Here is a 20,424-nt window from a genome sequence, read left to right as displayed (position 1 = left end):
ACTATCCTGACAAAGTGGTGCTTTGCACTAGGGTCTATTTTCTGACAAAAATGGTTACCATCTTTCATATAGGCCAATCCATCCTCACCTTTCTTACTTTCTACGCACCCCCACATCCTTCTAAGGAAGAGGAGAGACTACCGCCTGGACCCAAAAAGAGCATTGGAATTCTACCTTGATCGTACGAAAGAGTTCTGGGTAGATGATCAACTATTTGTCGATTATGTGGGTGCGAAGAAAGGTCAGGCAGTGCAAAAGCGGACCCTCTCCAGATGGGACGTTCTCTGTATTAACTTCTGCTACGCACTGGGCAAGAAGCAACCCCCTGAGGGTTTTCGTGCTCATTGTATCCGAGCTAAAGCTGCAACCACTGCGTAATCAGGAGGAGTTCCATTCCTTGACATCTGTCAGGCGGCAGCGTGAGCATCCTTGATAAGTTTCCAAACACTACTGCCTGGACAGTCAGGTATATAGTGACAGACACTTTGCCCGTTCGGTCCTGCAGGACTTTCTAGTATGAACTTGGTTCGCAGACCCACCTCTGTGGATGGTATTGTTTGGGTATGTATTCAAAGGTAAGGAATCTGCAACTAAAAGTCTCTATCAGATGAACAAGTTACTTACCTTTGAAAACACCTTATCTGGTAGCAACGGTATCTAGTTGCAGATTCCTTACCAACCCGCCCATCCTCCCCGCTCCTCAAACTGATTTCTAGGGGCAGGGACTCACCTTTCAGGGCCTTAGTTTTGATGCACTAGTTGTCAGTTTCTTTATGGTTCTGCGCTTCTGGTGTGGAAAGTCGTGAAAAGAACTGACGTCAGTGCACCAGGATGGCCCCTTTATAGGAACTGCAACATCATATTCAGCGTGGACAACGACGGATGCGGAGCCGATCAACACCACCATATGGCACGCAGGAGTACTTCTCACAAAAATCTCTTGATCCAGTCTGATGACTGGGGGAAATTCAAAGGTAAGGAATCTGCAACTAGGTATTGTCTCTAACAGATATGGCATTACCAAAGGTAAGTAACTTGTTCTTCAGGCCCTAAGTTCCCTTCTGTATGATATGAAAAAGTATTCTCACCCCTTTTCAGAGGACACCCACATTATTATTTAAACTATGTTAATTATGTCAAAGCTTATATTCTATTTGTGTTGCAAAATTCCTTAATCTTAATATGAAACGGTCAAACTCCGTCAGAGGAGACTGCTACTGAATAACTGGTATAGCCTGACTTAGGATGGTGTTACAACAGCGCATCGAAATTCAGGTGTGATATGGGCTGTGAACCTTGTCTGTACCCAGCCCTCCACCTCCTGCACATCCTGCAGTGCATCACTTCTCTGCCATCAGACAGCCGTAATGTGTTTCCAGTTTGACTTAAATTCTGATTATGTGCTTTCCTTCCACTCTTCTGCTGGGTTCTGTTCCATAGTGCCCACTTCCTCCTTCCGTGGCTGTTTTAGAGCCTACTGCTGCTGGCAGTCTCATAAATTCCCTGCCTCCACTTGGGCTGTTCTATGCTTATGCCACCTCCGATGGATTCACTGTCTCTTCTGGGGGCTAAAGTTTGGATTCACATCGACCCTTTCTATGAAATAAGATTTTTTTTTCTCAGATATGCAGCCTCGATTCAGGAGTTCTTGATGTATCACCTTTTCCTACAGAAATCTCTAATTACTGGTATAATATTTGTGCCCTTGAGATATTTCACTGTCTTGATGAGTTGCCACTGCCCTCAGAGGATGCATGTGAAGGCTCCTCAGCCTAACAGAGGTACTTTGAAGGTCCTGTACTCTTTGTCCTTCTTCAAAATGTTTTATTATTTTGTTGAGATGGCCTTCAAAAGTGGCAATACTCTAGATAGTTCTCGCCAGTGGGTTCATCGAACACTTTAATTAGGAAGATCTACAGTGCCTTAATAAGGTGCATTTTCCATTTTCAAGCGGAGTCTGGGGTGGTACAATATTGCAAAAACTGACATAAAGCTGTTACACATACTGGTCTGGTGGATGGAAAGATAAGGACAAGCCGAGGAAGGGAAACCTAGAGCCAGAAGATGTTGAGCGCAAGGAGATGCTTAGGTCGAAAACGTGAATCTGGGAGCTCACTACTGTATCTCTCTTCCCCTCCAGACAGACTACTTCCACCTCTTCATATGTGTCGCCATTGTCTGGATCTATGGTGATGACGTAATTGAGCAGCAGCTTGCCACTGACCAAATGTTGCTGCACTTTGGGAACCTGTCCATGCACATGAACGGAGAGCTGGTCCTTAGGAAGGTAACTATCCCCAGCGTGGCACAGGGCGCTCCCTACCCTAAGGCATAACTGTAAAATTGGATTTGTGAAGGTTACTACCTCTGCCCAAGGTACGTGGCTAGAGACCTGGCTACTGGGAAGGTAAGAGGAGTACAACTGCACGTGGCACTTGATTGAATTGCTACTCCATAGAAAGTTATTGTCCTTGTCTGAATGAGCTCCATTTGACTAAACTGACCATTAAGGGTCTGATTTAGATTTAGGTGGTAACAGCAAATCCTCTGAGATCTGGAAAGTGTTCTAAATCTGGAACTTCTTTTGCCATTTGTTGCCTGTTGCATAGGAAATTCCACTTGTGCTTTTACCTTTGCATATTAGTATTTCCTCAACATATTTGAGTATTTTCTATTACCTTTCTTTGGAAATCAGGTCTAAACCATTGTCTCAATTCATTTAAACTACGCCACACAGAAGAGGTCAAATTGTTTTTGTGGTACTCCGGTAATGTGGGAAGCAAGCCTATTCAGAATGTCTTGTAAATTAGAAACCATCTCAATTTTTGAGAAAATGATTTTTTCTTTGCTAATTGCTTTGTTACTTATTCTCTTTCTCCAATCACATGTTTTCTTCCCTTCACATACTTTTGAATGTGTTTTTTGTTTTTCTTTGTCTTTGTTACAGTTATTTCTGTTATTCCTTCTTCTCATGTAACTTTCTCATTTGCTTTTTAAAGGCAAGGAGTTTGCTCTACCAGTTTCGCCTTTTGCCCAGAATTCCATGCAGCCTCCATGACCTCTGCAAGTTGTGCGGAACAGGCATGTGGGACAGTGGCAGCATCCCAGCTGTTGAGTGCAGTGGGCACCACCCTGACTCCGAGGACTGCCCTTACGGGGGCACTGTGGAGGAACTGTCACCCAAACCAGCCAATGAAGTAAAAAAGGGACAAAAGGGACAGAAGAGCCGGGACGCCTTCCACTTCATGAAGTAGCCTGGCCTGAAGGCTTAGCCAAGGTCTGGGGATCAGACTCTGGCAGAGGATTGTGTAGAGGAAACATTATCTCCTACTGATGTAAGAATGTTTGCCGCTTACACCTCTGCCGCTCTCCTGGAATTGGAAAATGAAGGAAGAAGATTTTTCTCAAAGAAATGTGAACAGGGGGAAGTACTTAAGTTTTGACTTGAATCTGTCGAGCTCCTAAAATACTTTTTGTAAAATACATTGCACAAGTATTGTAGTGGAGCCTGCAGAATACCCCATACTGTGGGTATACAGGAAGACATAGATCCCACCCTCTGTGCCTGCAGCACCACAAGGGAGGGGATGCACACAAAGATTTTATGTATCCACATTAATTGCTTTAACCAAAATTTACTATGGTGGAAGGTTGGGGGCAGGAGAGGGTTGTGGAAGGTCACACTATTGGGAAATCTATAAGTCGGGTTTTTGAGAGAGTAGGCTATATTGAGAAACTGCTGGAAAGAGTTTAGTGTGATATCCATCAACATGCTCAGGGCATAGAAGTATTCCAAGATCATGTGCAGTGTGGAAAATTGCTACATATATAGGGGCTGTTGTGGCCGACTTGTGGTCCCAGTGCACCTAGTACAGCATATTGTCACTGTATGCTGGAAAGATCACAAGGTCTTCAAGGGTGAGCTGAGGGTGGCAGGACTTCGGAACATATCTGAAACCCTTGTACGGTAGTGGGGGCTTTGTGCACTATGTGATCCTCTCACAGTCAAAGAATCTAGAAAGCCTGCGTCCTACCCTCAGATGCTGGTATAATAACATTATGATAATGGAGCGCCTTATGTGAGAGAGATTCTATCCTGCAGGTTCTCATGACTGGGTCCTGCCCTCCTGGAGATTGCGTTTGCTGGATGCCTTCCTATTGTTTCCTACCTTCCCAGCCTGCCTGCATTGGGTGCTGATCTCATGCACGCTTTCTGTGCTGAATGTTTTTTGCTGTTTTCTGCAATACTAATTTGAACCACTGGACACAGAGGGAATTTTTACTTGGATTAAGGTAACTTAAAAACCATTAATTTGCCTCTCTGTTGGCATTTTCCGACCGTGCCTATTGGTCACTTGGATGGTCAAACACAGCATTGCAGCTTTTAAGATGTGAGGTTGTCGGGTTCCATGAAGGCAGTCATCATTGTTTTCTTTAAAGACTACACGAGAATTACTTTGAAAACGTGGCCCTTGTGGCTGATCAGCGCATTCCCTTATACTGCTAGTGTTTGTTTAACCATATGACTCACATGTATTCTCCTCCCACGGTGCTTTGAGGCCTGTTGCAAGCCTGTACTGTTGCCACATAAGACTGAAGGCATAGCTGTGGCTCTGTGCTAGGTACCTCTACCGTCGCTGGCCTCACTGCCCAATTCCACATTACAGTGCGGTAATATATGTTATTTTAATCAAGCCATGGCTCCACTGCTCTGTGAGCAGTGATGCGGCCTGCCCTGCCGGGCTGCATGTGCGGACTCGGCAGCATGTCTACGGCTCAGGTTCCCTAGAGTGTCTTCCCAGCGCCTTCCGAGCAGTGATACCTCCTTGATGTGCGCTGGGGCCGAAGACGCTACTGTGCTGCCATGCTCTGTTGAAGATGTTGGCCCGTCGTATTCTGTGCACTGGACCGTAGTCCGGCCTTCTCCCTAATACTGCGTAGACTGGGCCCTGAAGGTTAGCTGAGCTTCAAAGGAGGGTTTACTTGCCCGTGCACGCACAAGTGCTGCCTGGGTTTGAAGCGATGATGAAGGTGAAACGCAACAATAGACTTGATACTCTGCTATTTTTTTAAACTGAGGTAAGTCCTGTTATAAACTGCAGGCTTTAACCGTGTGAAGGGTTCATTCTTGCTCACCCATGGTATTTGATAAGTTGTATTTTGTTTTGCTCCTGCCTGCCATGTCTCCTTCATTTGTATCTCTTAACAACGAGCCCTTTTTAATTTAGTGCTTATTTCTAGCAGAGTGATAACACCGTCACACTGATTACAGAACCTTCCTCTCTGGGATTCTTAGATGCAAACATTATACTGTAGGTGCTATACAATAGACCGAAGCGCCTCAGTCTTCACATACAGATTCTTACATCTGATCTTCCCTTTCCCAGTGCATGGTACAAAGTGGTGGCAAATACCAGGACCTGCCCCCTACATCAGTTTGAAAAATTGGAGCCATGCACCCCTCACCATCGGATACAATTTTGCCTTAGCGAGGACGTAAACCTACCATACTATGTATCTTTTGTTCGGGACACAATCTACAGATTTTTCGTTTTTAACGTTTGATTGTTTACATTCTGTACACTGAGGCTTTTTTCTGGCTAGTCCTCTGCGTGGCTTAAAGGACGTATGATCTCTGAGGGGCTGCTCAATAAAAAACTCATTCTTACTCCATCCAGCGAGCGTTGCCCTTGCTTCATAACAACATTTGGATACCCTCCGTGCAATCCTGTGGAGTAGAGGAGGGAAAATGTCCACCTCAGTTCAGAGGACTTCATTCCAGTGGAGCAGAGGTCAGCCAACAAAACGGTCATCAAACTTTAGGGGCAGAGGTGGTGAAAGCACCACCTCAATTTTCCACGTCACCTTCCCCCGACACTCCATATGGCTCTTCAGTTAGTTTTAACCCAGTCTTTGTGCAGAAAATCACACGCCCAAGACTGTTAAGATGTTTTATTCAGACTCAGTTCTGAAGTTTCAGTTTAAGTGCTTCCAGTACGATGGACTTGCTCCAGCACATAGACATCTTGCTGGGCCAATACAGTGATCGCTGGTCTTCTACATTCTGGCCAGCTCAGGTGGACAGTGCCTACGGCCAGTGGCCTCTATTTTTCATTTAGATAGCCATTTTCACTCCTTGCTCTTTTCCTACTTTCATCGAGGGCACCTCTTTCTGATTCTTCTGTTTTCCAGTCTTTTCTAAGGTGCTGCCAGCATTAACCTACAAAGGAAGGTGGTTCTCTGTCCCTGCTCTCATAAGCGCACAGCTAGACTGTGACGATGCCCTTCATTTGGGGGCACTCAAATATTTCACCAAGTAAATGCAACTGATACAAAATCCATCCGGTAGAGTAGTACCCAATTTGAGAAGATATAATTGGATTTCCTCCCATCTAGCCATTCTTCACTGGTTCTGTATTTATTAGCATATCACTTTACAGGTTGATCTGCATTAGCTTTCTGGCCTTCAGTAGTTGTAAGTGTCAGTATTATTCTCTATTCCATGCTCTTTCAATTACAGGTCTACGTGTCATCTCCAGGTGGAACGTCTAGGGTCTGATAGGAGAGTCACCTCGGTACTGGCTCCAGTGGCATAGACTAACTTGCTTCCAGTTCTCTATCTGCAGTCCTCGCTTCTTGCTCTTAGAAAGGACTTGGATGTTTCTCACTCCATGATATGTCAATTTGTGCCTCACTCACACAACAGCGCTGTGAGATATTAGGGTGTTTGCGCACTCTACAAAACTTACAATACAATACAGTATCATCATTGGCACAACTCAGCAGAAGATATTTATCAAGATAAACTGATGCAACACTTTGCACTTTCCAGCGGAGCATGAATGGACACCTTCCAGTTGTCAGACTGTCTTCAAGTGATTTTCAAAGGACAGTGCCTTATATTGCATGTTGCAACCTCTGAATAATGCAAGTGATTGATGGGGCACACGTCAATTTTTTTGACCATCGAGGTTCTCCTTTGTTTGTGTTTGTATACATTCACATATTTTAAATAATTACTAATCCAAGTGGTCTACCTGCCCCAGTGTTCAACTGCATTTCAAGTAGAAATGCTGAAGAACACATTTCTAGGACAGTAATTGCAGTTCCATACACATGCCATCATTACCCCAATCCTACAAAACCCACAGCTGACTGAGATGTTCCCTCAAGCTATAGACCCTTCTGGATCCTGCCATGTTTTGCTGAGACACAGTCGTTATCAGCCAGTTATCTTCACACATGGAGGCTAACAACCTCCTATGCTACCATTTAGGTTTTAGAGCACATTGAGATACTGAGAACCACGCTTCACTGGAGAAGAACTTCTTGAGGCATATGGCCAAGGTCACAGTTGCATGCTGATCTTCTTGGACTTCTCGCTACAAAAAGAAAGTGGTAATGTGGGAACCAATTACAATACAAAATTATTATGCGGTGAAGACCTAAATTGATCATCAGTATATCAATGTCTTAATCATCCACTGACTGTTATTTGTCCATTCTTTAATCACAAGCTTAAAACCCAGTACTCTTGTTGCTCAATCCTGAAAGCATAATGTATTTACAAACTGCGTACACATACATATTTGATATAAACAAAAAACAAAAGACCATGACATAATGGATACAAAGCTTATCAGTAATCTTCCATCATTACTGTGTGTCTGTGGCTTCACACGAGTGTACACAAAGTCCACAATCTGATGTAATCCAATCGAAGACCCCTTTGTCTTCTGTTTTCTTATTAAGTGTACTAAACTATTTTTCAAGAAAATGTTCTTTTCAAAATAGACTCCTCCAGATGAAAAGTCGACGCGTTTTGGCCCTCTAGACTCCGGGTCTTCTCTGGACCACGGAAGAGAATAAATTGCCTTTCAACTTTTTATGCAGGTAAAACAAAAAGGTTAAAATACCCTCTACCAACCGTCTCAATGGAGCTATCCTTTGAAATGTGGCCTATATAATGATTCAGGAGCTATGGAGGCCAAGTCATATGCCTATGCCTGAGTCGATTATTGGCGAAACAATGAACAATCCAACCTCTGTCTGGACCGTACTACGCAAGGGCGGCTGAAATGTAGTAGGCTTCTGCAGGATTATAAAGGCGCCATCTGGTCACTTCACTGAAGTCATCCGTCGCCTTGCGAAAAGGGCCCCTCTCGCCGTACAGGTGCCGGCACTCCTCTTGGATTTCTCGGCTGCCTTTGATTCATAGGCTGATATATCTTGCAACTGATCACTGCAGCTCATGAGTAACAAGCACTGTCCTTTCCTTGTTTGAGTCTTTCCTGGTAAAGCCTTTCCACTAAATGAAATTAGGACCATATTTCTCCAAGACCTCTCATATCCCCTGGAAGTGCTTTAATTCAGCAGGTACTGCCCGGTATTGAGTCTCTGCACGTTTTAGTTTGAAATGGAGAGTTCCTACACTTCACAGCACTACTACAGTACATTTACTGGGAGAGCACCGGCACATTTCAGGAACAAGTAATTGCTCTTGATAGTGAGTACCAGCACTCCATGTTTCCATTTAAAGCACAGCCCCTGGAGGAGGGTAGACTTTGCTCTCTGACTTTCATCCTTCAACATTTACATGGCACTCCTCAATACCATCTTGAACTCCTTGTAAATAGAGCTCCATATGTATGCCGATGACACGACTGCATCTCAGGCTGGACAACTAACCTGGCAAGCTCCTTAACTTTTCTCAGTACCTTGCCTCTGTCCACAGATGGATGGATAACAACTGCCAATAGCTAAACATCGGGAAAACAGAATGCCTACTGTAGTGTAATGTAAGGTGGATTTGTAGAGCACTGCTTGTCACCCATGAGGGTATCCAGGCTTTTAAGGCAAGTCAGCTCCTCCTCTTCCCTCTTCCCCTGACCTACCCAATTGGTCTGCTTCCAAAACCTGTGGTAAAAGTTTGCAACTTAGGAATTCTTTTGCACAACAACCTTTCATTCATCCCCCAAACAAATGAGGTCTCCAAAGCCACTTCCCACCATCTTTGACTCCTTAATTCATGTTTGCCTTTACCCCACTGCTCACAATATCGTGCTGAAGATCACAGTAGTACTGGCTCGTTTGGACTATTTTAACTGCCTGAACACTGGTCTCCCTACAGCGAACATTTCTAAGCTTCTGAAAGTCCAAACGTACGTTGTCTGCCTGCTATTTGGACTGAATAGACAAAATCCATCACCTATGCTCAAACATCCCTGAAGTGGTATCCAGTAAAAGAGAGATCAACCTTCAAGACTCTCTGCACAGCGCACAATGCACTACAGGGTATTCAAGCAACTACCTCACAAAACTGTTCACCTTCTCCCTTCTGCCTTCGAATCTCCCATATTTTAATAAAGAATTCTCCAATTAAAAAAAACATTGAAGTCTCATATTTTTCCATGGCATTTTGTTATTGTCTCGCCCCACCCCCTTCCTTTTCACAAAGCTTATAGCCATGCCAGGCAGACACACTGCTTATCCGGCTGTACTTCACGTTCTTACACTTGCAGGGAACCTGCCATTATGCTGCTATTTTCAAAACGTAGCACTGTGTGATCTGGGACATCAGAAAAGATGGAGGCAGCTCATACTGTATTTTGCCATCACACTTCGGTTACACAGTCACAAAGATAATTGATATCCCATTATTATTATTATTATCATATCCATTGGTGCTTGTAATATGGCGGACAGGATATCCGTCACGTTTGTGGTGGAGTAACCAGTCTGCCTAACTCTATATCAGGCCAAGAGTCTGCTCACAAACTGACTTCTTTTGGGATTGCCATTATAGGTGTTCTGTTCTTGTACACTACCTTATCTTCTAGTTGATACTCTACTTTTGCTTATTTAAATTACCGAAGGCTTCTTAAGTGATGCTTCAGTCTGGTACTATAAAGATCTTTGTTCATGTGATGCCTGGAAATTATGCTGGACTTCTCTTATATGATATTGCTACTCAACTTCTTTACTACCTGTGCACCTCTTTATGGCCCTCACTTCTTATCAAATGTGTTATCGATCTTTCATCACCGCCGCTTTTCAAAGGAAGCTTTGAGCAGGCACAGCATAGTGCTGTCTGTACATGTATTTTGAGTTTGAAGATGGATGGAAAACATGCTACTCTGACCTCTTTTGCTAAGTAAACCACCCTTCTGCCTTACCACTGCCAAGGTCTTTGATAATTCTTTTGAACGGTGGGAATGAGGAACGCAGTTCCAGTTCGTGTGGTGGATAGCTTCTTCAAGGACGACCATGGCTTATGTGTACTTTTCTGCTTTTCTGTCCTTCGAGTCCTGTCCCTGCCTCATAGGTCTGTGTTATTTTATCATAAAACTCCTACAGACATTGATACGCCAGGTCAACTTGAAATGGATTGTTATTTGTGTGCAAAACAGGTTCATGGTTGTCATATTGGTGTCCAGCTAAACCGTATGACCACAGAGCAAACGCTTATTATATCAGTTGATGTACGGAGCTTGATTGTTCCAGGGGCAAATCCTGAATCTCTGTTCTGCGGACCATAAAAAGGTGAACTGACCTACATGGAAATTTAGAGATTTTTAGTCCGGAAACTTTGAATGAGTCATTAGCAAAAATGTGAGCCAACCTTTGCTGGCCCTTTTAAAGGACCTAATATGTCTGGATCGCTCCCATATTTTCCTTGTATGCAGTCTGTCTACCTTTTGGGTTAATACTATTCTTCCTGTTAGTGTTTTTTTTTTTTTAAACATTCAAGATGGTATTAGGAAAATTATAATCACTACCAAAAACATAACCGTGCCCAAACGCATTGTTTTAGCTGGAGGGATCCATGTTTGTGTTGAAAGGTCCCCTGCCTATTGGTGGAAATTAATAGTTGTCTCACTAGCATTTGGCATCAGGGTGGCAAAGCTTCAGCAGAATCCGCCTGCTGTAGTTCTGTTTGTAAAAGGTGATGTGCCCTGGGGTTCAGAGGCATTTGCCCCTTTCTCCCCATGAAGTTGTTGAACAAGACACACAGTTACCTCAGATCAAAGGAACACTGTCCACAGCTGAAGGTACTGAGCGGCAAGCATAGTTCACACTATCTGGCAAGTATATAATCGGATGCTGCTTACCCTGTCCTCAAAGCCCTCGACATCACACAACACACATTAGCTATTAGGTACAGCTTAATAGAGACTTAATTTTAGCGGAGATTTTTGTTTCTTCCCTAATGGCTGCTGATCTATGTGGTTGTGGACATCCTGTGGGTATGTGTCTTTCATGGATTGTGGTTTGTGTATTGCATACAGTGTGAGTGGAAATCTGTGATGACAGTCTTGGGAATAATGTCTGTACCTTTGGGAGATGTTAGTAGAGCTGCAGCTGTTCTGTGGGTTCGGAGGCGCATTTGTTTGGTTCAGCTTTGTGAACATAATTGATCATAGAAGAAAATCAGGCCCAAAGTACACAAGACTCCTGTACCTGGTTTTGTGTCGTGAATGTCGTTTTTTTTATTTACTTCTACCACGTTCATCTTTTTTTTCTGTGCCCTATTACTTGTGCAGTGAGGATTTAATGTTATTGATAGGCGTGCTACAATGCGAGGTCACCTTAAAATGTGAACTGAAGTCAAACTTCAGCTTATTATGTAAGCTACGGGTCACCGTGCTAATGCAGTTTCTGTTCACTAAGTCCAAAGATGGTAGCTAAACTGTGAACTTAGATTGTGCATCATAATCCCTCGAGTTTGCCACTACCCACATGTGGGCACTTAGACAATCCAGTTAGTCTCTGGTTTGATAATATTTGCATGGTTTGCAGACCAGAGACTTACCTGTGTGTTTGATGCCATTTATTTGTACACTATACATTTGCCTGAGCAGTCTTTCGGAATTTTAGCACTACAGTTTCTCACTTTATATACCCCGCCTTTCCCTCCCCACCTGCTAGGATCAGAAGGCTTGCAGTATTGAAGCCATGCTGTGGAAATGCCTTCACATGCTGGCACTGACTGGCCATTTGTTGTGGAGCCCAAGATAGCTGGGACATCATGTGCCGTACAGAAATGGCCGCACACTAGACAATGACAGAAACAATAGAGTAGATTCGTCTAATGCCAAGACATTCAAACTAATTACCAGGAGTTAAATCAACCATGGACAAGAGAGGAGAATTATTAATGAGGAAGAAACTGAGATACAGTAGAGACAGAAGCAAAGAAGCGGAAGAGTAATTCAGAACATACTCAGTAAGGAAAAGAAGGAAGGAACACGCCCGTCAATGGGCCAGACAGACCAGCCAGGAGAATCTTGTAAACCAACAGTCAGTCACTAAAATCAGGGTTTATAAAGCGCAAATACTCACCTGTAAGGGTCTCAAGGCACGAACAGTAGCTAACTAATAATTGTTGCAATGACTGGGCTGAGGACAGAAGTGCACAATCTGGGGGGAATGAGACAAAAACAGGCAGGCCACAAAAAAGTGTGATGGATGGTGGTGTGGACTGTGCAAATAGGTAGAGGAGGAGAGACAGGAGCCATAAATAATACGGATAGGTGGGATAGAGCCAACAAGCAGGCATGGGAAAGGTGAATATGCAACAGTACAGTGTCTGGGAAGAAACTAAACCAGAAATAAATTGTAGAAAGGACAGACTTAGGTAAAAGAACAAAAATACCAGCAACAGCTCGATGGGCAATTGCAGAAGAACGATGAATGGGTGCAAAAAAAGGAGGAATAAACTCAAGGAACAGAAGTAAGAACCAATAATAGGAGTAAAAGATGCAGAAAATGAGCCTGAAAATGTGTGAACTAGGAGGAATGGCAACAGAAAAAGGGATAAAGCCATGAAACAAATGCAAGAACGAAAAAAAGATCAACAGAGAGGAATAGAACCTCGAAATAGGTACACAGAGTAAGTAATTGAAAGGTTGGATCCAAGAGACCATAGAACTAGGAATGATGAACAGTTCCACGTGAAACAAGTACTGCAAAAAGCTCTTTTGTAAAAACAAAAATATCTCTAATCAAAGGTGGCTGACTGAATTTGGGCAATAAATACTGATCGAAATTTTTCTACAATTTATTCTGGCGAAAAAACAGGTTTGCAGCTATTTCAGTCCAACAAAGTTCCTGGTTTGCCATGGAGTTAACGCTTGAGGGGCTAAAAGTTCAGAACGCAGAACCACAATGCCATTGTGCTTATTCAGACCTTGATCATTTGATTTACAGAAATCACGAAGCCATTATAAACTCTGCCTTCTTGGAGCAAAACCATTGCAGGCTCGCCCACCTCACCAAGGGCAGTTTGCAAGGTTGTATTCAAACTAACTGCCTTGTTAGCTCCAAGACGTTTGTTCCTTTTCATATATTGTTACAGTCTAGAATCCTTGTAAGACGATATCCAGCAAATACACGCTAGCCAACACCCTATTATGACCTATGTGGCCGGTGTGGATGCAAACAGTGATGCTCATACATCTATACCTAATTGTTTGAGGATCCTTAACATCACAGAAGAAGTATTGTATTTGCTCAAGGTGATAAAGTCAAAATCTTCAGGTGATATGTGTCCTTTTCTCCATGTACCTGCTCTGATAACTGTTCTGAACGGTAAGTCCTTATCAGGTGCTGTTCCTCAGCACTGCAAGGAAAGGGTAATAAAATCTCTTTTGAAGAAACCTTTTTGGTGCTCCCACAGAAACCAACGTATTGGCCCATTCCTCAGCTGTCTCCAGTTGCTAAAATCAGAAATACATTAATTGTACAGTAGCTTTCTATGTACTTGGTAGAGCATCATCTGGATCCCACCCAGATGGGTTTCATTCTAGAATTGGTGCTAATACAGCATTGACCACTGTCCTCGATGACCTTAGACAGGGACTAGATGAAGGCATTCCCACCTGCTGCATCTTACTTGACGTGTCCGCTGCATTTAATACCCAGGATCCAGCATTTAAAGGCAGTAGGAATGCAAGGATCAGCAAAGATGTGGTTTGTTTTTTTTAATTTCTAATAGACTCCAATCCTTAGCCTTGCTCTATTCCTTTCAGGGCCCCCAGGCAGCCCCTTGTGGAGTTCTGTTGCAATCATCTCTGTCCCCTATTTTGTTTAACATTTATCTGAGGCCACTTGTCAATGTAGTCAGATCTCATAAAGCTCAGATGATTTCTTATGCTGATGACACCCAGTTGTTTCTAAGGCTGGATAAATCTGTCAGTCAAATTAAGGAAAACCTCATTGGTTGTCTCTCTGACACCTTAACATGGATGATCATGTTTCCCGAAGTTTAAAGCTTCCACAGTCGAAGTTGTCTCTTAGACAAGAGTTTGGTTGGTCTTAAGTCTCCATGCCAACAAGTATGGGGTTGGCACAACCCCTTCAGAGTCAGTGGAAGTGTAGGGTTGACAACAAGTTGAACCTTAATACACAGTTCAGCTGATTGTTTCTACGTGTTATTTTCAGATTAAACTGTTAAGGAAAATCCTTCTTTTTCTTCTTGCTATTTTCAGAGCCTTAGTGGTTAGTGTCCCTATTAATTCTAGATTGGATTATATAAATGCCTGCTACTCGAGTCTCCCTGCCACGTTTCTGCATAAGTTGCAAGGAGCTCAAAACATGATAGCTCACTTGTTATCCAATTGTAGAAAAACTGACAGTGTGAAAGAATTTTCATTAGCTTCCATTTACACTGTAAATTCTGTTCAAGAACTTGTGTTTTACCCATAAAACATTCTATGTACAAGGTACCAATGTGCTTTATAGTAAACTTTGCAGAATTGTACACAACTGCCCTCTTGACTCTGCCTCTTGTCCTGTCAATACGAGCTTAGTCATAACATGTTTGAGGGGAAATACTTCCCAGTGTATTAGGTGCAGGTCCGATTTTTTCTAAGTGAGTATGTATGTAGAGCCAACGGGGTGGTGATAAAACCAAGAAACATTTGAGAACGAGGAATGAATCTAATAAAAAAGCACACTGCTGACAGGAGAACCAGGAATTTAGTTACCTTGGAATGCCTGCAAACTAGAGGTCCAGAAAACATGATAACTCAGAATGCAGGAAACAGAGAGGAGAGGAAGGACAGCTTTAAGCAAAGGAGAACAAGAGAAAACCCATGGAGGGATAGATAAAGTAGACATACATAACATTCACATCAGTGTACAGATTCGTCCAGGAAGCACTGGAAAAGAAGGAATAAGCAGTAGATAGACGAAATGTAAAGAGACGAAATGGTCAACCAGAAATGAGAGCAACAGAGAGAGAGGGGAAATGTCAAGACAGCCAGAAAGAAAGGCAGCAGAGGGAGCAATGTCTGGAGCTGCCAGGGTCATCACTCAAGGGCTTATTTACCTTGTCTAGTTTTTCTTGGAACTTTCTCAGGTTGGCATGATTTTGATATGCCACTGTTCAAAAATGGAAGCACATAGCAAGTACTGGTACTGTAAGGTTGGCACTATCCAGTGATATAAGGACTTATATTTAGTTTTGGGCACCCTGAACACTGCTGTGATGGTGGCTTGTCATTGTCGCACACCATGTAGAAACTAGGACACGTGGCTACAAGTAGACTTCAAGTTGTGCTGACAATCCAATGTGACTACCTAACTAACTACCGTATTCAGCTGCCAGACTCCTTCTACTGTACTTTGATTTCCAGACTCTGTGTGTCAGATCCCTCTGCTAGGCACGTGCTGCAAAAATTGACTGCCAGTCTTTGACTTCCAAGCACCCACCTCTGGGCACTGGCTGCCACGCCTAGGTAGACTTTGAATAACCCACTGAAAAGTGTTCCTTAATCTCTTTTTTTGTTTATGGCTTTAACAAAAACAGCAGATACTGTTAGTTATTTTTCACCTGTTTATATGTGTGAAGTGCTTTTCGCCAGCATTGTGAATGTAGGCACCTGGTCACCCTATCATTTTAATTATCAAGCCAATGCTCACTGTCACCACAGCTTTCAGGTGCCTCTAGCTCACCGCTACACACTTACCACTGTCTGCCTTGCAGTAAATGGTCACATTGCTGCTCACCACCACTTCTGTCTCACTTCCTCCATTATTTACCCCAGCATTTGAGGACTCCTGTCCTTGTTTAACCCAACCTAGCCACCGCTAGCTGGGCACCGCTGCTTTTCTCACAGCTACCACCAGGTGTTCCTGCCTTTGCTTTCCATCCTCCTCTGCTTCCCCTCGGATCACCGCTTTCATTTTAAAGCCCCAGCTTGCTACTGATCTCCTCACCACTTGTGCACTCCAGCCCTGCTCCCTGCCAATCTCCACCCTTCTCACCACCACGTGCTGACTTGCTTTGTACCTTCGGATCGCTGTAACTCACTCTTCACCTCTCACAGCTTTAACTACTGTTGTTATTAAAGAATGTTTCCTCGGTCTGCTGACCTGCTCTGGATAACCAGTAAGAGGTACCCGGTTACATTGAGCAGCTTGCTGTGTCTATTAAACAAGGGATATTGTGTGGGGGCATTGAGAGAGGTATTTGAGTTGTGTCTAGAAGCATGCCACATTACACCACTCTTGTATGTTTTGTTGCACTATTAGAAACAGGATCGCTCTTGAGAAGCACAATCAGCCCCTTAAATAAAGATACCTTTTACAAGCAAAATGTGAGTTGCTCATTACGTCTAAAACCATTCTGAAAAAATTGTAAGAGCCTTCTGAACAGTTATAATAAATCACAGAATAATGTCCATTTTTTACAAGCCAGCAAGTGTCACAGTCAACTCTACAGCCAAACACAAAACTGTGGCCCTAATTACGAGTCTGGCAGTCCTATAACTGCCAGACACGTGGTCTGCAAGCAGTGCTACCCTGGGAATCACAACTCCAGTGTCCGCCAGCTTTTGCATAGCGGTTCCACCAGGGGCCCCTGCACTGCCCATGTACTTAGCATGGGCAGTTCAGGCCCCTCCCCCCAATGGAGAGCCCCTTCACCCCTTTCACTGCCTGAATTAGTTGCAACCGATGCACCGCAACACTGCCGCCATCTCGATTATGAGCCGGCATCAATGTTGTGGGTAGTTTCTTGCTGGGACAGTGGGAAACTCATAATAGGGCCAGCGGCCAGAAGACCAGAGTGGCGGTCTTCCAACCTTACGAGTTTGGCGGGTGGCCTCCACAGCCTGCCAAGCTCCGAATGTGACCCTATATGTTCATTTCCACTGCACACAGAATACATACTGACAAGATGGGCTTAAATCTGTAAACAAACAGTTATATGTTTCTGTTAGTGGAGTTGATGGAAAGCATCCTGGTTAAAGGGCAACTGTGTGCTACAAAGAGAAGTAGGCCTGTGCAATCAAAAGTCCATACAGTGACAAAATTGAATGCAAATTAAAACAAGTTGCTACTAATGAACAAGCTTTGTTTGCATGTAATTTGACTGCTTGTAAACAGCCAGCTGTGTCGTTTTCCTCGTCATCTTGTTGTCCTAAGGCCTTTCTGTCATGAGCTTTTATTGACCTGTTCATGGACTGGTTTAACATAGAGAGAGAGGTGGTCTTTTATAGGGCCGGGTGCAAACATTGGAGAAAACAGTAGGTAACATATAATTTTATAATATGGATTCTCGTCCCTTGCATGAAATCTTTAGTTTTTTTTGACAGCACAAACCTATTCCACACTCTTTTCTTCAGCCTGGTAAAAGGTGTCCTCCCATTCCGACTTGTCACCCAAGTTATTTGATTATTGTCTTTTTATTGGACTTTTTAAAAAAGTAAATAAGATGTGCTTTCCCCACACCATCTTTAACTCAGCTGAGAAGCAGCAATTCCCCTCACATCAGACATCGTGCAAGCGGCAGATCCGCCGGGATGTTTTCCCTAGTGGACTGTGGTAAGTACAGTGCTGGTATTGTGACAGAGGTGGTGCCTACAATGGGCCTCGGGTGCCATCTGGAAGCTACTGCGCTCGTGCTCTGCTACAGATCCAAGCGTCGACGGAGGCTACTGGCCAGGTTCCCTTGGGGACTTCGAAAGCTGCTGTACCCACTCTCTGTTGCAGAGCGTGCCCTTGGAGTGGTATAGACTTATCAGACCATTCAATGGGCTGCTGGGCACACACTTCGCAGAACTCTGTAAAACAAATGATGCTCGATCAAGGTGTGTTCTCTTGGTGCTGAGAATGATGAGGTAACGCTATAGAAAAAACTGTCTTATTAAAACAAAGTCGATATGTTTTCAGGCACCGTCTGGAAGTAGAGAAGCCATCAAAGCCAGTGGATTTCACTATATGGCTAGCCGCTCTTTGACAACCCTATACTAGAACATTTTTAAACGATGGGCCATGGTTTGTAAATGATTAATGCACCTCAAGCTTTCTTTTGCCAAAAAGAGACCCCTAACAAGAAATAGCGTGATGTGCCATGCAAATCGATTCCACTTCACAAGTGCAAGGATCTGATAGTGGGGAGTATGGCCTCAACCCCTAAGCTGATATAAAAGGTATTTTTGTTCCTAAGGCTGGGGCACTTTATACGTATTGTCCTCAAGTATTGGTTTTGATAATTTACTGTAGGTCCAGTGGCAAGATCTTTTATAAGATGTAAATTAACCCTAGTTATTTGGTGTGGTAATACATTCCCTCAATTTAATTTAATAAAAAATTACAGCCAGTGGAGAATTAAAGCAGATGTTTTGCTCTGCAGGTTTTGCCTTGTGCTTCTTTGGAGCAATAGTTACATATGTTTTGGGTGCCATGGTGAGGGAAACAGTGCCCCAAACCTGTTATAGTTTTCCCCAATAGCAAAGAAATGAGCAGCCTCACCCAAGACCCTCCTTCATGTATTGTCAGACATGTACATGGAAGCAAAATGAATTCCTAGTTGCACCCAGATGAAGGCCTGGCTCTTTATATAAGCACCTTAGGGACCACACACCTACACACTTGCAAAATCACATGCATATGTTCTTGGCTGATTAGTGTACTATACAAACCAACATGGCACATAACCTGCACACACAGGCCACACAGCCAGCCTCCGCCATACAGACAGTGACCATACATCTTTTATACAGATGGAAGTGGACCCCAATTAAGAGACCTTTCTTAACCTTTTAAACAGGGGAGGACATTAGGCATCTCCCACATAAGGAAACGGGGTCCAGAGGGGAGTCGAATCACTTCACTAGAATCAATGCTGCCACCACGTCCAGTCACACAATCTGTGGGCAGAGGGGGAAGAAGCCACTCTGACAGAGAGGGGTACACTCTTAGTGCTCCTTTGACTCAGAGCCGCGCTCTTGGGTCTGAAGTCATGTAACATGGAGATCTGTCAGTGAGCACGTACCATTGTCGTATTCATTGGGGTAAAAATCAAAAACCTTCAGTGCCATTACAGAGACTTGGCAGGAGATCAACATAGGCTGGTGGTGTACGCTGTACGTCGACATGCTTGAAACAATTCACTCTCAACACTTATGTTGACCATGTATAAAACCATTGGTCCGTAGAGAGATACTAGTCAATTAGCACATCTGCATTCTTAATTTTGTCATTGGGGATGGGAAAACCTGTAGAGATGGTGGCCACATATCTCACCAAGAGGCATCTGTGATGGTACCATTCTGCATCATCTCATTTTCAGATGGAGTCCACCAAAGCCAGTTCACGGTTAAGGTCAAACCAATGGAAATCGTTTCAACAAGAGTAGCAAGGTATTTCTTTGCCGCAAGAGTTGATCATCTAAGCCCAAAGGCCTGTGGCTTATTTGTAGGAGCGATTTGGCCCAATGCAGAAACTTGCTGCAGATTCTGACCCTGCAAAGATGTGTATCCAGTTGTTCACCACAGAAACTGTTGAAGCAGCTGTTGTCAGACTCTGCTTCGGAGCACGGCCTACAGTGATGTATGTCAACGTCTTCACCAAACAAAGTGCTGAAACTGCTCTGTTCATGCTCCACTGCAAGGGCCGTGTGTGCAATGATGCATGTTCCCTTCTTCACTCCAGCAACGGTTGAAGCTGTTGTTTCCACGTGCTGCTGCCGGAGGGGTCCATGCACTGTTGCAGTCTGCTATTTCAGTGCAGTAACTATTGCTACTACTGCTCTCTCATTCTGCTGCATCTCAGCTTATTAACCCTGGGATCCAAAGGTCAAAGTGGATGGGATCAGATTGGCACGATATGCCCATTTTTTAATTTATGAAAAACTGTTCCCCTACTTTTTGTAAAAAGACAACCGTCCTGGGATGGTTAATTCCGATAGCTTAAATGCTTCAGCTGAAGTATCATTCAATGAGTCTCCTGTGCTGTGAAACCGAAGCCAGGCAGACAGCTAAACAAGCCTCCCTGCCAAGGTGCCTGCTGCCTGAAAGAAATGCTAATGTGCTTTCCCAGTTAAACCGCAAAAGTTAAGGGTAATCTGCAAATGTAAAGGATGACTGGGACCCGGTACTGGCTTTAATTGACCGAATGACTCAAAGCTTTGTGATA

At 43.7% G+C, this 20,424-nt stretch overlaps 1 protein-coding gene and 1 long non-coding RNA gene across 4 annotated transcripts in view; one reads left to right on the top strand and one right to left on the bottom strand.

The window, feature by feature from the left end:
- The window catches only part of TBC1D16 (TBC1 domain family member 16), a 618,682-nt gene extending 602,082 nt beyond the window's left edge, over positions 1–16,600 (top strand). For all 3 annotated transcript variants that reach the window (XM_069199713.1, XM_069199711.1, XM_069199712.1), the window contains exons 11-12: positions 2,141–2,287; positions 3,000–16,600. In XM_069199713.1, the coding sequence (XP_069055814.1) occupies positions 2,141–2,287; positions 3,000–3,254 (402 nt within the window). In that variant the 3' untranslated portion in view covers positions 3,255–16,600. The remainder of the gene's footprint in view (positions 1–2,140; positions 2,288–2,999) is intronic.
- LOC138245796 (uncharacterized) overlaps positions 1–20,424 on the bottom strand; it is a 150,425-nt gene that overhangs the window by 84,793 nt on the left and 45,208 nt on the right. The gene's annotated exons all lie outside the window — the stretch shown is intronic.

Source organism: Pleurodeles waltl, chromosome 7 (genome assembly GCF_031143425.1).
Source record: "Pleurodeles waltl isolate 20211129_DDA chromosome 7, aPleWal1.hap1.20221129, whole genome shotgun sequence".
In the NCBI taxonomy this organism is placed as follows: Eukaryota; Metazoa; Chordata; class Amphibia; order Caudata; family Salamandridae; genus Pleurodeles; species Pleurodeles waltl.
This window is presented reverse-complemented; position numbering and strand designations above follow the sequence as displayed.